We start from the raw sequence: 18,027 nt of genomic DNA, 5'->3' as shown, positions 1-18,027 counted from the left end.
ACTGGAATATTAGGCGCTTACAGATGTGCACGAAGCATGGGATTCAAAGATGTTCACAGCAGAACCAGGATTCACCGCTATTTAACCGGATAACAGTTTATGTTAACCGGATAACAGAAGCAGCGTGGCTCAGTGGGAAGAGCCCGGGCTTTGGAGTCAGAGGTCATGGGTTCGAATCCCAGCTCCGCCGCATGTCTGCTGTGTGACCTTGGGCAAGTTACTTAACTTCTCGGAGCCTCAGTTACCTCATCTGTAAAATGAGGGTGATGACTGTAAGCCCCACGTGGGACAACCTGATCACCTTGTATCCCCCCCAGTGCTTAGAACAGTGCTTTGCACATAGTAAGTGCTTAACAAATGCTTTTATTATTATTATTATGACTCTGTCTTCATCACTTCCTTTAAACAGCGGGGAGGAGTAACGTGGTCTAATGGAAAGAGCCCAGGCCTGGGAATCAGAGGTCCTGGGTTCCAATCCCGGCTCCGCCACCCATCTACTGTGTGACCGGGGGAAGTCGCTTAACTTCTCTGGGCCTCAGTTTCCTCAACTGTACAAAGGGAGTCGATACCTGTTCTCCCTCCTACTTAGACTGTGCACCCCATGAGGACCGGGGGCTGCATCCCACCCGATTAACTTGTTTCTACTCCAGCGCCACGCTCAGAACAGTACTTGACACCGAGTAAGCCCTGAACAATTACAATAATGACATTTTCTTAATCACTCTTTCTAAATAATGGGGAGAGGTAGAAGGGGGAGGCGGCATGGTCCTGGGAGCCAGTAGGTCATGGGTTCTACCACTTGTCTGCTGTGTGACCTTGGGCAAATCACTTAACTTCTCTGTGCCTCAGTTCCCTCATCCGCAAAACGGAGATTAAGGCTGTGAGCCCCGCGTGGGACAGGGAATGTGTCCAACGCAATTATCCTGTATCTACCCCAGTGCTTAGAACAGTGCCTGGCATGTAGTAAGCACTTAAATACCATAATTATTATCATTAAGGGCAAGATGAACAGTTTTATTCACAACCTCCTGTAACATTTTACGGACGCTACTTATTCCTTAAGAACTAGCCGGTGCCCCCATCCCCTTGCCCTCCCGTCCTCCCATCTGTCATTTCGTTTCGTGTCCGCCTTCCCTGCTAGACTGGAAACTCCTTGAGGGCAAGGGCCTTGTGGTGAACATCAAAAGAGAAATAAGGTTATAATGAGCAGTGGTGTACTGAGGGATGATAAGAACTAGATTTTTATTAAGCCTTTCTGGGCTTCAGCAATAGAGGTCGAGAGGGTCAATTGTTGGGAGGAGATTCCTTTCGGTCCACTATTGACTCTACTATACATAATAATGGCATTTATTAAGTGCTTACTATGTGCAGAGCACTGTTCTAAGCACAGGGGGGGATACAAGGTGATCAGGTTGTCCCACGTGGGGCTCACAATCTTAATCCCCATTTTACAGATGAGGTAACTGAGGCTCAGAGAAGTTAAGTGACTTGCCCAAGGTCACACAGCAGACATGTGGCTAGAAGAGGATGGTACAGTCTACTGTAGGTAGAGCGCTGTACTAAGCGCTTGGGAGAGTATAGGGGAAGCAGCGTGGCTCAGTGGAAAGAGCCAGGGCTTTGGTGTCAGAGGTCATGGGTTCAAATCCCAGCTCCACCAACTGTCAGCTGTGTGACTTTGGGCAAGTCACTTCACTTCTCTGTGCCTCAGTTCCCTCATCTGGAAAATGGGGATTAAAACTGTGAGCCCCATGGGGGACAACCTGATCACCTTGTAACCTCCCCAGCCCTTAGAACAGTGCTTTGCACATAGTAAGCGCTTAACGAATACCGTCATTATTTATTTATTTATGTGGCTGAGTCGGGATTCAAACCCATGACCTCTGACTCCAAAGCCCACGCTCTTTCCACTGAGCCATGCTGCTTCCCCTATACTCTCCCAAGCGCTTAGTATAGCGCTCTACCTACAGTAGACTGTACCATCCTCTTCTAGACTGCACCCTTCTTGCGGGCAGGTACCTTGTCTACCAACTCTGTTGTACTGTAGTTTCCCCAGGGCTTTGTACAGTGCTCTGCACACAGTAAACAATGAATAAAAATCACCGACTGATGGACTGACAGCAGCGATCGTGTCTACCAAGTCTACCAGCCTCTCTCGAGCGCTCGGTCCCGTGCTCGGCACACGACAGACTGGAAGCATCTTGAAGGCAGGGATCGTGTCTACTAACTGTATTGGACTCTCCCAAGCGCTCAGTCCACTGCTCCGCACACAGTAGCCCGTAAGCTCCTTGAGGGCGAGGATGGTATCTATTTATTCATTCATTCAATCGTATTGATTGAGCGCTTACTGTGTGCAAAGCACTGTACTAAGCGCTTGGGAAGTACAAGTTGGCAACGTATAGAGACGGTCCCAACCCAACAACGGGCTCACAGTCTAAAAGGGGGAGACAGACGTCAAATCATCAGCATAAATAGAAATAAAGCTAGATGCACATCATTAGATCTACTTGCTCTATCCTACCCTCCCAGGCGCTCAGTATAGAATCAATCAATCAATCGTATTTATTGAGCGCTTACTGTGTGCAGAGTACTGTACTAAGTGCTTGGGAAGTACAAGTTGGCAACAACTTGAGGCAGCGTGGCTCAGTGGAAAGAGCCCAGGCTTTGGAGTCAGAGGTCATGGGTTCCGCCACATGTCTGCTGTATGACTTGGGGCAAGCCGCTTAACTTCTCTGAGCCTCAGTTCCCTCATCTGTAAAATGGGGATGATGACTGTGAGCCCCCCGTGGGACAACCCTGTATCCCCCCCAGCGCTTAGAACAGTGCTTTGCACATGGTAAGCGCTTAACAAATGCCATCACCGTTATTATTATCATTATTACAGAGCTCCGCGTCCGGTAGTCTCCAGTCTACTCTCTGGTCTAGTCCCCAGACCGTGAGCTCGCTGTAGGCGGGGAACGTGCCTCCTGCTCGTTGCACCGTCCCCCGCACGTAGTGAGCGCTCAATAAATAGGACCGAAAGGAGGAACGGGCGCTCCGGCGAGAGGGCGGGAGGGACGGGCTGGCAGAGGAGGAGGGCCGGAGGGGGCGGAGGTGCCCGGGGCCCGGAGGGTCACCTCGTGCAGGGTGAGGTGCTTGCCGTCCTTGCGCTTGGAGTCGAAGCGCCCGTAAATGGCGCTGTACTTGCGGATCTCCTCCTCCTTGCGGGGGTCCAGGTCGCTCATGTCGAAGATGTGGCCGACCATCTTGGCCAGCTTCTTGTTGGCGCGGAGCACGTCCCGGACCAGGCCGGCGGCGTCCCCGCGGGGCGGGGCCAGCAGCGAGGGCGCCAGCCGCTCCACGCACTCGGCCACCGACAGGGCCGCCGCCGCGTCCAGCGCCTCGGCCCCGTCCCGCGACGGGGAGCCCGGCGAGCCCAGGGCGGCGGGCGACAGGCCGGCCTCGCCCTCCCCGTCCCCGTCGGGGGCCGGGTGGCCCGCCCGGGGCCGGCCCTCGCCGCTGCCCCCGGCCCGGGGCCCCCGCGCCCGCCGCCCCGGCCGGCCCCGCGCCCGGCGGGCAGACGGCCGCCGCGCACTTGGGGGTCTTGGGCGGCGGCGGCTCCTCGCGCGGACCCCCGGCCAGCCAGGCGGCCGCGCCCCCGGCCAGCTTGTAGACGGGGATGCTGCTGACGGGCAGGGAGGCCAGCGGCTGGGTGAAGAGGGCCGGGTTGGTGACCCAGTCGCGCAGGGCCTTCTGCAGGCGGCGCACGTGCAGGGGCTTGCTGGCCATGCCCACCAGGGCCATGATCTCCAGGAACTCCTCCTCGCCCGCCTCGCACAGCTGCTGCACGTCGTCACCGCCCTGCTGCACGAACGCCTCGAAGTAGGACAGCAGGTTGGCGCGCTGCAGGACGCGGTACAGCTGCAGCTCGCCCAGGGTCCGCGGGAGGGCCGAGGCCATCCCGCACCCGCCGCCCGGCCTGCGGACAGAGGAGCCCCCCGCGTCACTCGCCGGCGGGGGAAACTGAGGGCCGGGGCACGGGAGGCGGGGGGAGGGAGGAGGAGGAGGAGGAGGAACCCCGGCTCGTCCCCGGCGAAGCAGCCTGGGCAGCGGGCACGCGGTGCCAGACCCGGATGACATCAATCAATCGATCAATCGATCAATCGCATTTATTGAGCGCTTACCGTGCGCAGAGCGCTGTACTAAGCGCTTGGGAAGTCCAAGTTGGCAACATACAGAGGCAGCCCCTACCCAACAGCGGGCTCACAGTCTAAAAGACATCACACGTGCCCCTTCCCGGAAGCCCACCGAGCTCTCCCCAAACGAGAGCCGGAAACCCCCCGGAGGGCCCCGACTCCCCCGCCGCCTCCAGAAAGCTTTCCCGGATTGATTCCCCCTTTCCCCCTCAACCAGCCCCGAGAGCGTCATTCCGACCGACACGCCAGTCACACGCAGACACACGCCCCCGGCGCGAACGCCCACGGACGCAGCGACAGCCGTGCCAACTGGCAGATTGGCGCCGCGAGCCCTTCAGCCGATCGTATTTACTGAGCGCTTACCCTAACGATGATCGCGGCACTTGTCTGGGGCTCACCGCGTCCCCAGCGCCGTTCTAAGCACTGGGGTTGGCATCGGGTCGGACCCGGTCCCTGGACCACATGGGGCTCACGCTCTTAATCCCCATTTTACAGATGAAATAACTGAGGCACCGAAAAGTGAAGTCGGCCACCCTAGGTCACACAGCAGACAAGTGGCGGAGCCGGCATTAGAACCCAGGTCCGATGCACGAAGCACTGTACAAAGCGCTTGGAAGACTACTAAGAAGCAGCGTGGCTCAGTGGAAAGAGCGCGGGCTCTGGAGTCAGGGGTCATGGGTTCAAATCCCGGCTCCGCCAGCTGTCAGCTGTGTGACTTTGGGCGAGTCACTTCACTTCATCATCATCAATCATCAATCGTATTTATTGAGTTTATTCAATCAATCAATCAATCAATCAATCGTATTTATTGAGCGCTTACTATGTGCAGAGCACTGTACTAAGCGCTTGGGAAGTACAAATTGGCAACACATAGAGACAGTCCCTACCCAACAGTGGGCTCACAGTCTAAAAGACTTCTCTGGGCCTCAGTCACCTCATCTGTAAAGTGGGGATTAAAACTGTGAGTCCCCCCCCCCGGGCCAACCTGATCGCCTTGTAACCTCCCCAGCGCTTAGAACGGTGCTTTGCACTAAGTAAGCGCTTAATAAATGCCATCATTATTATTAGCGGACACGTTCCCTGTCCCTAACAATCTCCCCACGCAACCCACTCCCCCGTCCTCCCCCAGCTCCCAGTTACTTCCTGCTCACGCCATCGGCAAATCATTTCTGCCCTCCCTGCCCCTCTCCCCCGGCAGACTGGCAGCTCCTCGAGGGCAGGGAGTGGGTGCTCTGCGTCTCTTTACTCTCCCAAGTGCTCCGTCCCGCGCTCCGCTCACGGCAGGTACTCCGTAAGCACTACCAGCCGAACGATTGATTCTCTGGGGCGGTACCGGCTTCGGTTTGCCTCTCTCCTGGACTGGAAGCTCTCCGTAGACAGGGGGTGTCTACCAAATCTCCCAAGCGCTCAGCACAGTGCCCTGCAAATGGTAAGCCCTCGGCGAATACCACTGATTGATCGATCGATGCTCTCTGCCCTCTCTCGACTGCCTAGCACGGACCCCATCATAGTGTTTATTAAGTATTCTTAATACTTAATATACCCCGTGAGCCCCGGGTCCGCGGAGGGAGACCGGACCCGGCCCGGACCGGTCGTATCCCCCGATCCGGCCCTGTCCGGGAGAACCCCCTCCCCCACCGGGGTCCGTCACCTAAGGGGAAGCAGTGTGACCTAGTGGATAGAGCCCCAGGGCCTGGGTTCTAGTCCTGACTCCGCCGCTTGTGTGCTGCGTGACCTTGGGCGGGTCTGCTTCACTTCTCTGGGCCTCAGTTCCCTCATCTGTGGAATGGGGATGAGGACTGTGAGCCCAGTGTGGGACAGGGACTGTGGCCAACCCAGTTACCTTGCATCTACCCCAGTGCCTAGTCCAGTCAAGTCAGTACGGGCAAGTCACTTAACTTCTCTATGCCTCAGTTACCGCATCTGGAAAATGGGGATTAAAACTGTGAGCCCGCCCGTGGGACAACCTGATCACCTTGTAACCTCCCCAGGGCTTAGAACAGTGCTTTGCACATAGTAAGTGCTTAATAAATACCATTATTATTATTATTATTCTCTGGTTGGACGGCACTGTACTGAACTCTCTCTGCTGGAACTTCTTTACCCACCTGCCACTCACTGCCCGTGAGGACCGGGTTACGACCTATGACAGGAGACCCTTTTCTTCCCTCCCTGAGAGGCATTATTCATTCAATCGTATTTATTGAGTGCTTACTGCGTGCAGAGCACTGTACTAAGCGCTTGGGAAGTACAAGTTGGCAACATATAGAGACGGTCCCTACCCAACAGTGGGCTCATCATCATCATCAATCGTATTTACTGAGCACTTACTGTGTGCAGAGCACTGTACTAAGCGCTTGGGAAGTACAAGTTGGCAACATATAGAGACGGTCCCTACCCAACAGTGGGCTCATCATCAATCGTATTTATTGAGCGCTTACTGTGTGCAGAGCACTGTACTAAGCGCTTGGGAAGTACAAGTTGGCGACATATAGAGACGGTCCCTACCCAACAGTGGGCTCACAGTCTAGAAGGGCACATTAGGCACCTGTGTCCGACTTGATTAATTGGCATCTACCCCAGGGCTTTAAACAGTGCTTGGTACATAGTAAATGCTTAACCGGTACCAAAATTATTATTAATATTACTACTGACAATAACAAAATGATAAGATAATCTCATCTCAGTACAGATTACTCAACAGAGCGCTGAGGTAGATACAAGATGATCAGACCGGACACAGTCCCTGTCCCTCCTGGGAAGGGATTCATCTATTCATTCACTCGATCGTATTTATTGAGCACTTACTGTGTGCAGAGCGCTGGACTAAGCGCTTGGGAAAGTCCACTAGAACAACAGATACATTCCCTGCCCACAACGAGCTTACAGTCTAGGGGGTGGAAGGGGGGAACGGAAATTAGTACGAATAAATTTCATAAACGACAGCTATGGACGTGAGCCGTGGGGCTGGGAGGGGAGAAAAAAATATAAAGTGAGTGAGTCAGGACGACGCGAAAGGGAATGGGAGAAGTGGAAAGGAGGGCTTAGTCTGGGAAGGCTTCTTGGAGGAGATGGGCCTTCAATAAGGCTTTGAATGGGGGAGACTCGTTGTCGGATTTGAGGAGGGTGGACGGAAGGGATCTCACCCCCATTCTACAGACGAGAGGACCGAGGCCTTGAGAGGGTAAGTGGCGGGCCCAAGGTCCCGCAGCGAGCCGGGGCCAGAAGTGAAACGAGAACCGGGGGCCTCCTGACTCCAGGGGCTGCTCCGGGCTCAGACCATCTCTATATGCTGCCAAGTTGTACTTCCCAAGCGCTTAGTACAGTGCTCTGCACACAGTAAGCGCTCAATCAATACGATTGAATGAATGAATGAACCCAAGGTGTGATGATGAGAAGCAGCATGGCCTAGGGGGAAGAGCCCAGGCCCGGGAGTCAGAAGGCCCTGGGTTCTCATCCCGGTTCCTCTGCTTTGTGACCTTGGGCAAATCAATTCCCTTCTGTGGGCCTCAGTTACCTCATCTGTAAAATGGGGATTAAGACTCTGGGCATGTTACTCCCCTCCTCGAAAATCTCCGGTGGCTACCGATCAAACCATGCATCAGGCAGAAACTCCTCACCCTGGGCTTCCAGGCTGTCCATCCCCCGGCCCCCTCCTCCCTCACCTCCCTTCTCTCCTTCTCCAGCCCAGCCCGAACCCTCCGCTGCTAAACTCCTCACCGTACCTCGTTCTCGCCTGTCCCGCCATCGACCCCCGGCCCACGTCCTCCCCCGGGCCTGGAATGCCCCCAGTCCCTCTGCCCATCCGCCAAGCTCGCTCTCTTCCTCCCTTCAAGGCCCTACTGAGAGCTCACCTCCTCCAGGAGGCCTTCCCACACTGAGCCCCTCCTCCCTCTCCCCATCCCCCCGCCTTACCTCCTTCCCCTCCCCGCAGCACCTGTATATATGTATAGATGTTTTTACAGATTTATTACTCTACTTATTTATTTTACTTGTACATATTTATTCTATTTATTTCATTTTGTTAATATGTTTTGTTTTGTCGTCTGTCTCCCCCTTCTAAACTGTGAGCCCGCTGTTGGGTAGGGACCGTCTCTGTATGTTGCCAACTTGGACTTCCCAAGCACTTAGTACAGTGCTCTGCACACAGTAAGCGCTCAATAAATACGATTGAATGAATGAATGAAAGACTACGAGCCCCATGTGGGACAGGCACTGTGTCCACCTTCATTAGCTTGTAATAATAATAATAATGATGGCATTTATTGAGCGCTTACTATGTGTAAAGCACTGTTCTAAGCGCTGGGGAGAATACAGGGTGAGCAGGTTGTCCCACGGGGGGCTCACAGTCTCAATCCCCATTTTACAGATGAGGAAACTGAGGCCCAGAGAAGTGAAGTGACTTGCCCAAAGTCACACAGCTGACAAGTGGCGAAGCCGGGATTCGAACCCATGACCTCTGACTCCAAAGCCCGGACTCTTTCCACTGAGCCACGTATTTCCCCCAGTGCTTACAACAGTGCTTGACACGTAGTAAACGCTTAACAAGTACCATCATTATTACCATTATTATTATGAGTCCAAACGGGTCGGGGCAGTCCCACCAGCTCCACCCCGGGAAGCGAGACTGTGGGACTTTGGGCAAGCCACTTAACTTCTCTGTGCCTCAGTTCCCTCATCTGTAAAATGGGAATGAAGACTGTGAGCCCCCCGTGGGACAACCTGATGACCTTGTAACCTCCCCAGCGCTTAGCACAGTGCTTAATAAATGCCATCATTATTATTAATTATTATTATTAAGCGAGGAGAGGACGGTCACAGGGTTTTGGTCATCCAAGCGCTTATCCCCTCCCGCCTTGATTATTGTGTCTGCCTCCTCATTGAACTCCCTGCCTCCTGTCTCTCCCCAGTCCGGTCCATACTTCACTCCACTACCCGGATCATTTTCCCCACTGTACCTTGAACTCACCCGTCTCGCCGCTGACCCCTCCCTCCCTCCTCAAATCCGAGGACTTGCTTCCCCACCATCATCAATCGTATTTATTGAGCGCTTACTATGTGCAGAGCACTGTACTAAGTGCTTGGGAAGTACAAATTGGCAACATATAGAGACGGTCCCTACCCAACAGTGGGTTCACAGTCCCCACCACCTTCAAGGCCTTACTGACGGCCCACCTCCTCCCAGAGACCTTCCCCGACTAAGCCCCCTCTTTCTTCTTCTCCCACTCCCTTCGGCGTCGCCCTGACTTGCTCCCGTTGTTCATCCCTTCTCCCAGCCCCACACCACTTATGTCCACATCCGCAATTAATTTATTTATATTAACGTCTGTCTCCCCCCACCCCAGGGTGTAAGCTCACGTTGGCCGGGAATGTGCCTGTTTATGGTTGTGATGTCCTCTCCCAAGCGCTTTGTACGACACTCCGCGCGCAGTAAGCCATCAATGAATATTCTCAATTAATTTATTTCTATTAATGGCTATCTCCCCCTCCAGAGTGTAAATTCAATCTGGGTAGCGAATGTCTGTTGTATTATAATAATTTTATAATTTTGGTATTTGTTAAGCGCTTACTATGTGCAAAGCACTGTTCTAAGCGCTGGGGAGGATACAAGGTGATCGGGTTGTCCCATGTGGGGCTCACAATCTTAATCCCCATTTTACAGATGAGGGAACTGAGGCCCAGAGAAGTGAAGTGACTTGCCCAAAGTCACACAGCTGACAGTTGGCGGAGGCAGGATCTGAACCCATGACCTCTGACTCTAAAGCCCGGGCTCTTTCCACTGAGCCACGCTGCTTCTCACGCTGCTTTTGTATTGTACTGTAGTCTCCCAAGCGCTTAGTACCAGTGCTTTGCACACAGTAAAAACTCAAATACGATTGATTCAGTGTACTGTCCATTTGTGTACTCTGCGCACGCGAGTGTGCACATGCTCGTGTGCCACGATCCGGGGAAAACCAGCCACATTGGAACGGGAATCTCCAGATATCCCACCCGAAGAGCTTCTGGCCGCTGAGCTCCACCCCAATCTCTACTGCCTCTGGGTTTCCTGAAAGCTTCAGGGGCCTGGGACAAACTGCTTAATGTCTACAGTGAAAAATGTTTACACAGTTTCCCCCCCCACTTCTAGACTGGAAGCTCCTTCTGGGCAGGGAACCGTGTCTACCATCTGGGTTGCCCTGTGTTCTCCCAAGCGCTCAGCACAGTGCTCGACACAAAGCAAGTGCTTGACAAATTCCACTGACTGATGGTACTGTACTCTCCAAGTGCTTAGTACAGTGCTCCAAACACAGTTTAAACGCTCAATACCACTGATTATTGAACTGGGCTCTCCCAGGAACTTAGTTCTGCACACACTGAGTGCTCAAATAAACACCACTGATTACTGCATTGTACTCTCTCCAGCGCGGAGTATAGTACGCCGCACACAGTAAGCGCTCAGTACCACTGATTACTGTATTGTCCCCTCCCAAGCACTTAGTACAGTAAGTTCTGCACACTGACTGATAAAAATCAAGTTATGAAAGAACGAAAGATGAGTGCGTCGGTTTGAAACCACACTCTGTACTGCCTAGTAACGTGCCCTCAAAGCAGACGATAATTCATAATTCTGGCAACGCTTCCCGGCAAAAATTCTGACAGCCAGGTGACAGGATTTTTAAAAGAATCGAGTTTACTACAGGTTTGGGGGATTTTTCTTTTTCAAACACCCAACTCATTTTCCTCCTTATTTCACTAATAAATCTGTGGGGGCATATTCTACTACGACGGCACAGAGGTAGGAGTTACCGGTAACGTCATATAAGGAAGGGAATCTGCATTCAAAACAATTCTTTCGTTATGCCTAATGGGACTACTCTAAAGAATTAAAGCAGCTTTTCCAGATTAAAAAAAAATTAACCCAGGGCAGAGGGATTAAATATTCAACTATCATCCTCAGGAGTATAAAGCGAGGAATGCTCTCTTAATAAACCGCTTCCCACGCCCCGCCCCTACCAAAAGGGAAAAGGGGAAAAAAAAATCAAATTATCCATTGAGGCCTCAGCGAGAATAGGAAAGATGAGTCCTTTAGTCTGCAGGTTGGTTCCCAGACACTTTGAAAGCTATTGGCTACATAAAGCCTGAAGTTTGGAAAGGTGTGCGTGCACATCTGTCCAAATTGAATATATAATCAGGTTAAAATCTCACCCTACCACCACCGCCCACGAAAGCTAAACGGGGAATTTAAGAAGGAATAACACCTCAGTCCGGGGACCAGAAAAATCTGACCTTTTTTCCTCCGTCCCCCTCACGCCTTTATAGGTTTAAAATTCCTGAACTTGTTTTGCTTTTTTTCCTCCCTAAATAAACGTTTCGAGGTGCTTTTTCCTGAGTAAATACCAACAAGGCTCTCTCCCTACCGGCCCGAAGCCACCCGAGAATCCGTTTCATAATCGATCGATGGCATTTATTGAGCGCTTAACTCTACGCAGGGCACTGTACTGAGCGCTCGGGAGGGAACGATCCGACAGAATGAAGCGACGTGACTGGGCAGGGGAGCCGGGGAAGACGGCACCCGTGCACCGGCCTGGAGCCCGACCTCGTGCGGACCTGAGTTCAAATCCACTGGCCCAGAAGTTTTTTTCCTGGTCACCGGGAGGAAGACAGCAATTCCGACCCATCTTTACCGATTCAGGGTGACTGGCGTTCCTCGGACTCCAAAATTAAAGAGCGGGTCGGAGGGGCTGGGGTCTCTGAGACGTGGGGGTCGCGGCACCGTCCAGTCAAGTGGGCTGAATTCGAACTCTCTCCCTGGGCACCCGAGCCTCCGCCCGAACTCTCCTAAGCGGTTCGTTTCGCAGTCTGCAAGCAGTACGGCGCTCAATGAATACCACCGATTGACTTTCTGCATCTCGCTCCTTGGGGACAGGGAACGTGTCTATCGACTCTGATGTACTGTGCTCTCCCAAAGGCTTAGTACAGCGCTCTGCACACGGTAACTGCTCAATAAATACGACTGATTGATTGATTGATTGATTGATTGAATAAATACCCGGGTTTGGTTTCTGCATCTAGCTCCTTGTGGGCCGAGAAAGCGTCTACAGACCGTTGTACTGGACTCTCCCAAGGGCTTTACTCACTGCTCTGCAAACAGTAAGCATTCAAAGTAGCAGCGTGAGAAGCAGCGTGGCCCGGTGGGGAGCGCCCAGGCCGGGGGAAGGTCAGGCGGACCCGGGTTCGAATCCCAGCTCTGCCACTTGTCTGCCGTGTGAACTTGGGCAAGTCACTTTGATTCTCGGCGCTCCAGTTTCCTCACGTGTAAAGTGGGGATTAAGACCATGAGTGCCACGGTCGGGGGTGGGGGACGGGACAGGGACTGTACTCAACTTGATTATCTTGTATCTACCTGAGCACTCGGTACAGTGCCTGGCACATAGTAAGCGCTCCACAAATACCATTTAAAGCCAAAAAAATACCAGTGACGGACTAATCTCCGGGGGAACCAAAGGCAGAGGCCCAAGGTCAGTGGCGCCGTGCTGTGCCACGTTGAGAGGAACGGAGGGTAGAATGGGGGTGCCCTCTGCTTGCTGGGCAGCGGAAATAACGACATCGCAACCGGAAAATCTTCCAGAAGTTCTTTTAATTATTACGGTACTTGTTAAGAGAAGCAGCGAGGCTCAGTGGAAAGAGCACGGGCCTTAGAGTCAGAGGTCATGGGTTCGAATCCCGGCTCTGCCACATCATCATCATCAATCGTATTTATTGAGCACTTACTGTGTGCAGAGCACTGTACTAAGCGCTTAATGTCTGCCACATGTCTGCTGTGTGACACTGGGCAAGTCACTTAACTTCTCTGAGCCTCAGTTCCCTCATCTGTAAAATGGGGATTAAGACTGTGAGCCCCACGTGGGACAAGCTGATCACTTTGTATCTCCCCAGCGCTTCGAACAGTGCTTTACACATAGTAAGCACTTAACAAATGCCATTATTATTATTATTAAGCAAGTGCTTACTATGTGCCAAGCACTCATCTAAGCACTGGGGTCGATACAAGTTCATCAGGTTGGACCCAGTCCCTGTCCCACATGGGGCTCAACACTCTTATCCCCATTTTTCAGATGAGGGGGGGACTGAGGCCCAGAGAAACGAAGCGACTTGTCCAAGGTCACGCGGAAGACACGTGGTGGGGCCGGGATCAGAACCCGGGTCCTCCTGATTCCCAGGCCCGAGCTCTATAATAATAATAATAATAATAATAATAATAATGATGGCATTTGTTAAGCGCTTACTATGTGCCAAGCACTGTTCTAAGCGCTGGGGGGTCTCCAAGGTGATCAGGTTGTCCCACGGTGGGGCTCACAGTCTTAATGCTCATTTTACAGATGAGGGAACTGAGGCTCAGAGAAGTTAAGTGACTTGCCCAATGTCACACAGCAGACATGTGGCGGAGCCGGGATTCAAACCCATGACCTCTATCCACTAGGCCACGTTGCTTCTCTGAAACACTTCTCTTTCCGGACCTGACAGCGCTCCAACTGCAGGCGCTCTGAGGGAGAAGACGGTTGTGGGGGGAGTTGTATGTATATATGTTTATATGTTTGTACATATTTATTACTATTTATTTTATTTTGTTAGTATATTTGGTTTTGTTCTCCGACTCTCCCTTTTTAGACTGTGAGCCCACTGTTGGGTAGGGACCGTCTCTATATGTTGCCAACTTGTACTTCCCAAGGGCTTAGTACAGTGCTCTGCACACAGTAAGCGCTCAATAAATACGATTGATTGATTGATTGATTGATTGATTGAGTTGGGGTTTCCGGCCAGGTAAGCCAGCCGTCACCTTCCCCGTCGGCATCTTTGGGAACGAACCAAGGAGTCAACCGGAAGCAGCGGGGCGAGCGGAAAGAGCCCGGGCCTGGAGTCGGGGGGCTTTGAGTTCCGTCACTCGCCTAGCCTGCGTCCTTGGGTAGGTGGCTTCACTCCTCTGGGCCTCAGCAACCTCATGAGAAGCAGTGTGGCTCAGTGGAAAGAGCATGGGCTTTGGAGCCAGAGGTCATGGGTTCAAATCCCGCCCCCGCCACACGTCTTTTAGACTGTGAGCCCACTGTTGGGCAGGGACTGTCTCTAGATGTTGCCAATTTGTACTTCCCAAGCGCTTAGTACAGTGCTCTGCACACAGTAAGCGCTCAATAAATACGATTGATGTCTGCTGTGTGACAATGGGCAAGTCACTTAACTTCTCTGAGCCTCAGTTCCCCCATCTGTAAAATGGGGATTAAGGCTGTGAGCCCCAAGTGGGACAACCTGATCACCTTGTATCCCCCCCAGCTCTCAGAACAGTGCTTTGCACACAGTAAGCGCTTAACAAATGCCATCATTATTTATGAGAAGCAGCGTGGCTCAGTGGAAAGAGCACGGGCTTCGGAGCCAGAGGTCATGGGTTCGAATCCCAGCTCCTCCACATGTCTGCTGGGTGACCTTGGGCAAGTCACTTAACTTCTCTGAGCCTCAGTTCCCTCCTCTGTAAAATGGGGATTAAGACTGTGAGCCCCACGTGGGACAACCTGATCACTTTGTATCCCCCCCAAGCGCTTGGAACAGTGCTTTGCACACAGTAAGCGCTTAACAAATGCCATCATTATTATTATCTGTAAAAAGGGGATTCGATCCCCGGGCTCCCTCCACTTTAATAATAACAACAACGACGGCCTTTGTTGAGCGCTTACTATGTGCAAAGCACCGCTCTAAGCGCTGGGCAAGTCCCGTGTCCAGCCTGACTCCCTTCCCTCTGCCCCGGCACTTTGGGCCCAATGGGCCCTTCAACCGGACCCGTTCTCGTTCCTGGCGGGATTTCACGGGCTCCCCCTCGGCATTCGGGGCGAGACGAGGTCCACGAGGTGGGATTTTCCCGGGAAGGGTGGCTCTCAATCGGCCTGGCGCTAGTTAGGGCCCGGCTGAGCGGCCAGCCCCTCGCCCACAGCCGCCACCAGCACCACCACCACCCACACAGAGCCAAGCAGCCACCCACCCACCCCCCCACCCCCTCACGACCCCCCAGGACGGCCCCCTAGCTATCTCCCCCTCCCCCCGGCCAGCCCCCTGACTTCCCCCCGACTCGGGCCCCCAGGGCAGGGCCCCCAGGGCAGGGCCCTGCTTCCCCTCCCTCCTGGACCCCCAGGGCAGGGCCCTGCTTCCCCTCCCTCCCGGGCCCCCAGGACAGGGCCCTAACCGCCCCCTAAGCCCCCAGGACGGGACCCTAACGGCCCCCTTCCCGGCCCCCAGACCCCAGGACAAGACCCTGACCGCCCCCCAGACCCCAGGACGGGACCCTGACCGCCCCCTTCCCGGCCCCCAGACCCCAGGACAAGCCCCTAACGGCCCCCTTCCCGGCCCCCAGACCAAGCCCCTGACCACCCCCTTCCCGGCCCCCCAGACCCCAGGACAAGGCCCTGACCGCCCCCTTCCCGGCCCCCAGACCAAGCCCCTGACCGGCCCCTTCCCGACCCCCAGGCCCCCAGGACAGACCCCTGACCGGCCCCTTCCCGACCCTCAAGCCCCCAGGACAGACCCCTGACCGGCCCCTTCCCGCCCCCCAAGCCCCCAGGACAGACCCCTGACCGGCCCCTTCCCGGCCCCCAAACCCCAGGCCAAGCCCCTGACCGCCCCCTTCCCGGCCCTCAAGCCCCCAGGACAGACCCCTGACCGCCCGCTTCCCGGCCCCCAAGCCCCCAGGACAGGCCCCTGACCCCCCCCCCCCCGGCCCCCGGGCCAGGCCCCTGACCGGCCCCTTCCCGGCCCCCAAACCCCCAGGACGGGCCCCTGACCGCCCGGGCCCCCGGGACAGGACACGGTAAGCGTTCAATAAATGCGACTGACTGATTGATTGATTGACCCTGCCCGCCCCGGCCCCTCACTGCCCCCTTCTCGGCCCCCAGCCCCCGGGCCAAGCCCCTGACCGGCCCCTTCCCGACCCCCAAGCCCCCAGGACGGGCCCCTGACCGCCCGGGCCCCCGGGACAGGACACAGTCAGCGCTCAATAAATACGATCGATCGGTTGATTGATTGACCCTGCCCGCCCCGGCCCCTCACTGCCCCCTTCTCGGCCCCCGGGGCAGGCCCCTGCCCGCCCCCTGCCCCCTCCCACCCGGACCAGGACAGACCCCCCCCTCCCGACCCCCCCCCGGCCGTTCCCGGGCCCCGGGGCGCCCAGTAGAGAGCCCGGGCCCCCGGGGGCTTGGGGCTCCGGAGAAGGGGCCTGGCGGACGGCCTGTCTGTCCCGGCCCCCCGGGCGGGCGCTCAGTACAGAGCCGGGGGCCGCGACCCCGGCGCCTCCAGCGGCCCCGCCCGCTCTCTGGGGGTCCGGGGGTCCGGGACCCTCCCCCTCCTCCCGCGGGCACCGGGGGGGGGGGGGTGCAGGACACCGGGGGGGGGGGGGTGTCGGGGTACGTACTTTTCAGGACTCGGCGGGGCGTCCCTGCTTCGGCCTCCTGCGCTCGGCCTCGGGGGGTCCCGGGGGTCCCGGGGGTCCGGCCCCGCCCGGCCGCGGGGGCGCGCGCACACACACACACACACACACACACACACACACACACCCGGAGAGACACACGAGGAGGAGGAGGAGGGCGGGCTATCGGGCGGGCGGCCGGGCGGGCGGGCGAGAGACAGTTCCCGTTCCCGTCCCCCTCTTCTTCTTCTTCTTCTTCCTCCTCCTCGCCCCCCCGCCTCCCCGCCGGGCGGGAGGGCCCCCTCCGCCCCCGCGCCGCCCCCGCGCAGGCGCGCTCACGCACCCCCGGGCCCCGCCCCCGCGCAGGCGCGCTCACACCCCGCCCGAGGCCCCGCCCCTGCGCGGGCGCGCTCGCCCCCCTCCCGGAGGCCCCGCCCCCGCACCGCCCTCCTAACGCCTTCTCCGCCCCCGCGCAGGCGCGTTCGTCCCCCTCCCCGAGGCCCCGCCCCTCCCTCCTCCCTCCTCCCCCCCGCCCCCCTGGGCCCCCGAGGCCCCGCCCCCGCACCCCTACTCCCGCCTCCTCCGCCCCCGCGCAGGCGCATTCGCCCCCCTACCGCCCTCCTTCCTCCCCCTCCGCCCCCGCGCAGGCGCGGTAGCCCCCTCGCCCCCTCCTCGCCCCCGAGGCTCCGCCCCCGCGCAGGCGCGCTCACACACCCCGCCCCCCTGGGCCCTTCTAGGCTGTGAGCCCACTGTTGGGTAGGGACCGTCTCTATATGTTACCAACTTGTACTTCCCAAGCGCTTAGTACAGTGCTCTGCACACAGTAAGCGCTCAATAAATAGATTGAACGAATGAATGAGTGGGGCCCCGCCCCCGCACCGCCCTCATCCTCCTCCGCCCCCGCGCAGGCGCGTTCACACAGCCCCCCCCCACCCGGCCCCCTGGCCCCCTCTATACTGTGAGCCCGCTGTTGGGTGGGGACTGTCCCTATATGCTGCCAACCTGTACTGTCCAAGCGCTTAGTCCAGTGCTCTGCACACAGTAAGCGCTCAATAAGTGCAGCGTGCCTCAATGGAAAGAGCCCGGGCTTGGGAGTCAGAGGTCATGGGTTCAAATCCCACCTCTGCCAAATGTCAGCTGTGTGACCTTCCCAGACTGAGCCCCTTCCTTCCTCTCCCCCTCGTCCCCCTCCCCATCCCCCCATCCTACCTTCTTCCCTTCCCCACAGTACCTGTATAGATGTATATATGTTTGTACATATTTATTACTCTATTTATTTACTTATTTGTTTTACTTGTACATATCTATTCTATTTTATTTTGTTACTATGCTTGGTTTTGTTCTCCGTCTCCCCCTTCTAGACTGTGAGCCCATTGTTGGGTAGGAACCGTCTCTGTATGTTGCCAACTTGGACTTCCCAAGCGCTTAGTCCAG

General features: G+C 55.9%; 1 protein-coding gene across 1 annotated transcript in view; it reads right to left on the bottom strand.

The window, feature by feature from the left end:
* Positions 1-16,630, bottom strand: part of NAB1 (NGFI-A binding protein 1) — a 46,478-nt gene extending 29,848 nt beyond the window's left edge. The window contains 3 exon segments of the mRNA XM_038749603.1: positions 3,114-3,509; positions 3,511-3,955; positions 16,600-16,630. Of these exon segments, the coding sequence (XP_038605531.1) occupies positions 3,114-3,509; positions 3,511-3,936 (822 nt within the window). The 5' untranslated portion in view covers positions 3,937-3,955; positions 16,600-16,630.
* Between the last annotated feature and the right edge of the window lie 1,397 nt (positions 16,631-18,027).

The sequence above is a fragment of the Tachyglossus aculeatus genome, chromosome 7, assembly GCF_015852505.1.
Source record: "Tachyglossus aculeatus isolate mTacAcu1 chromosome 7, mTacAcu1.pri, whole genome shotgun sequence".
Taxonomy (NCBI): Eukaryota; Metazoa; Chordata; class Mammalia; order Monotremata; family Tachyglossidae; genus Tachyglossus; species Tachyglossus aculeatus.
The sequence above is the reverse complement of the archived record's forward strand: the minus strand, read 5'-3'. Positions and strand labels throughout refer to the sequence as shown.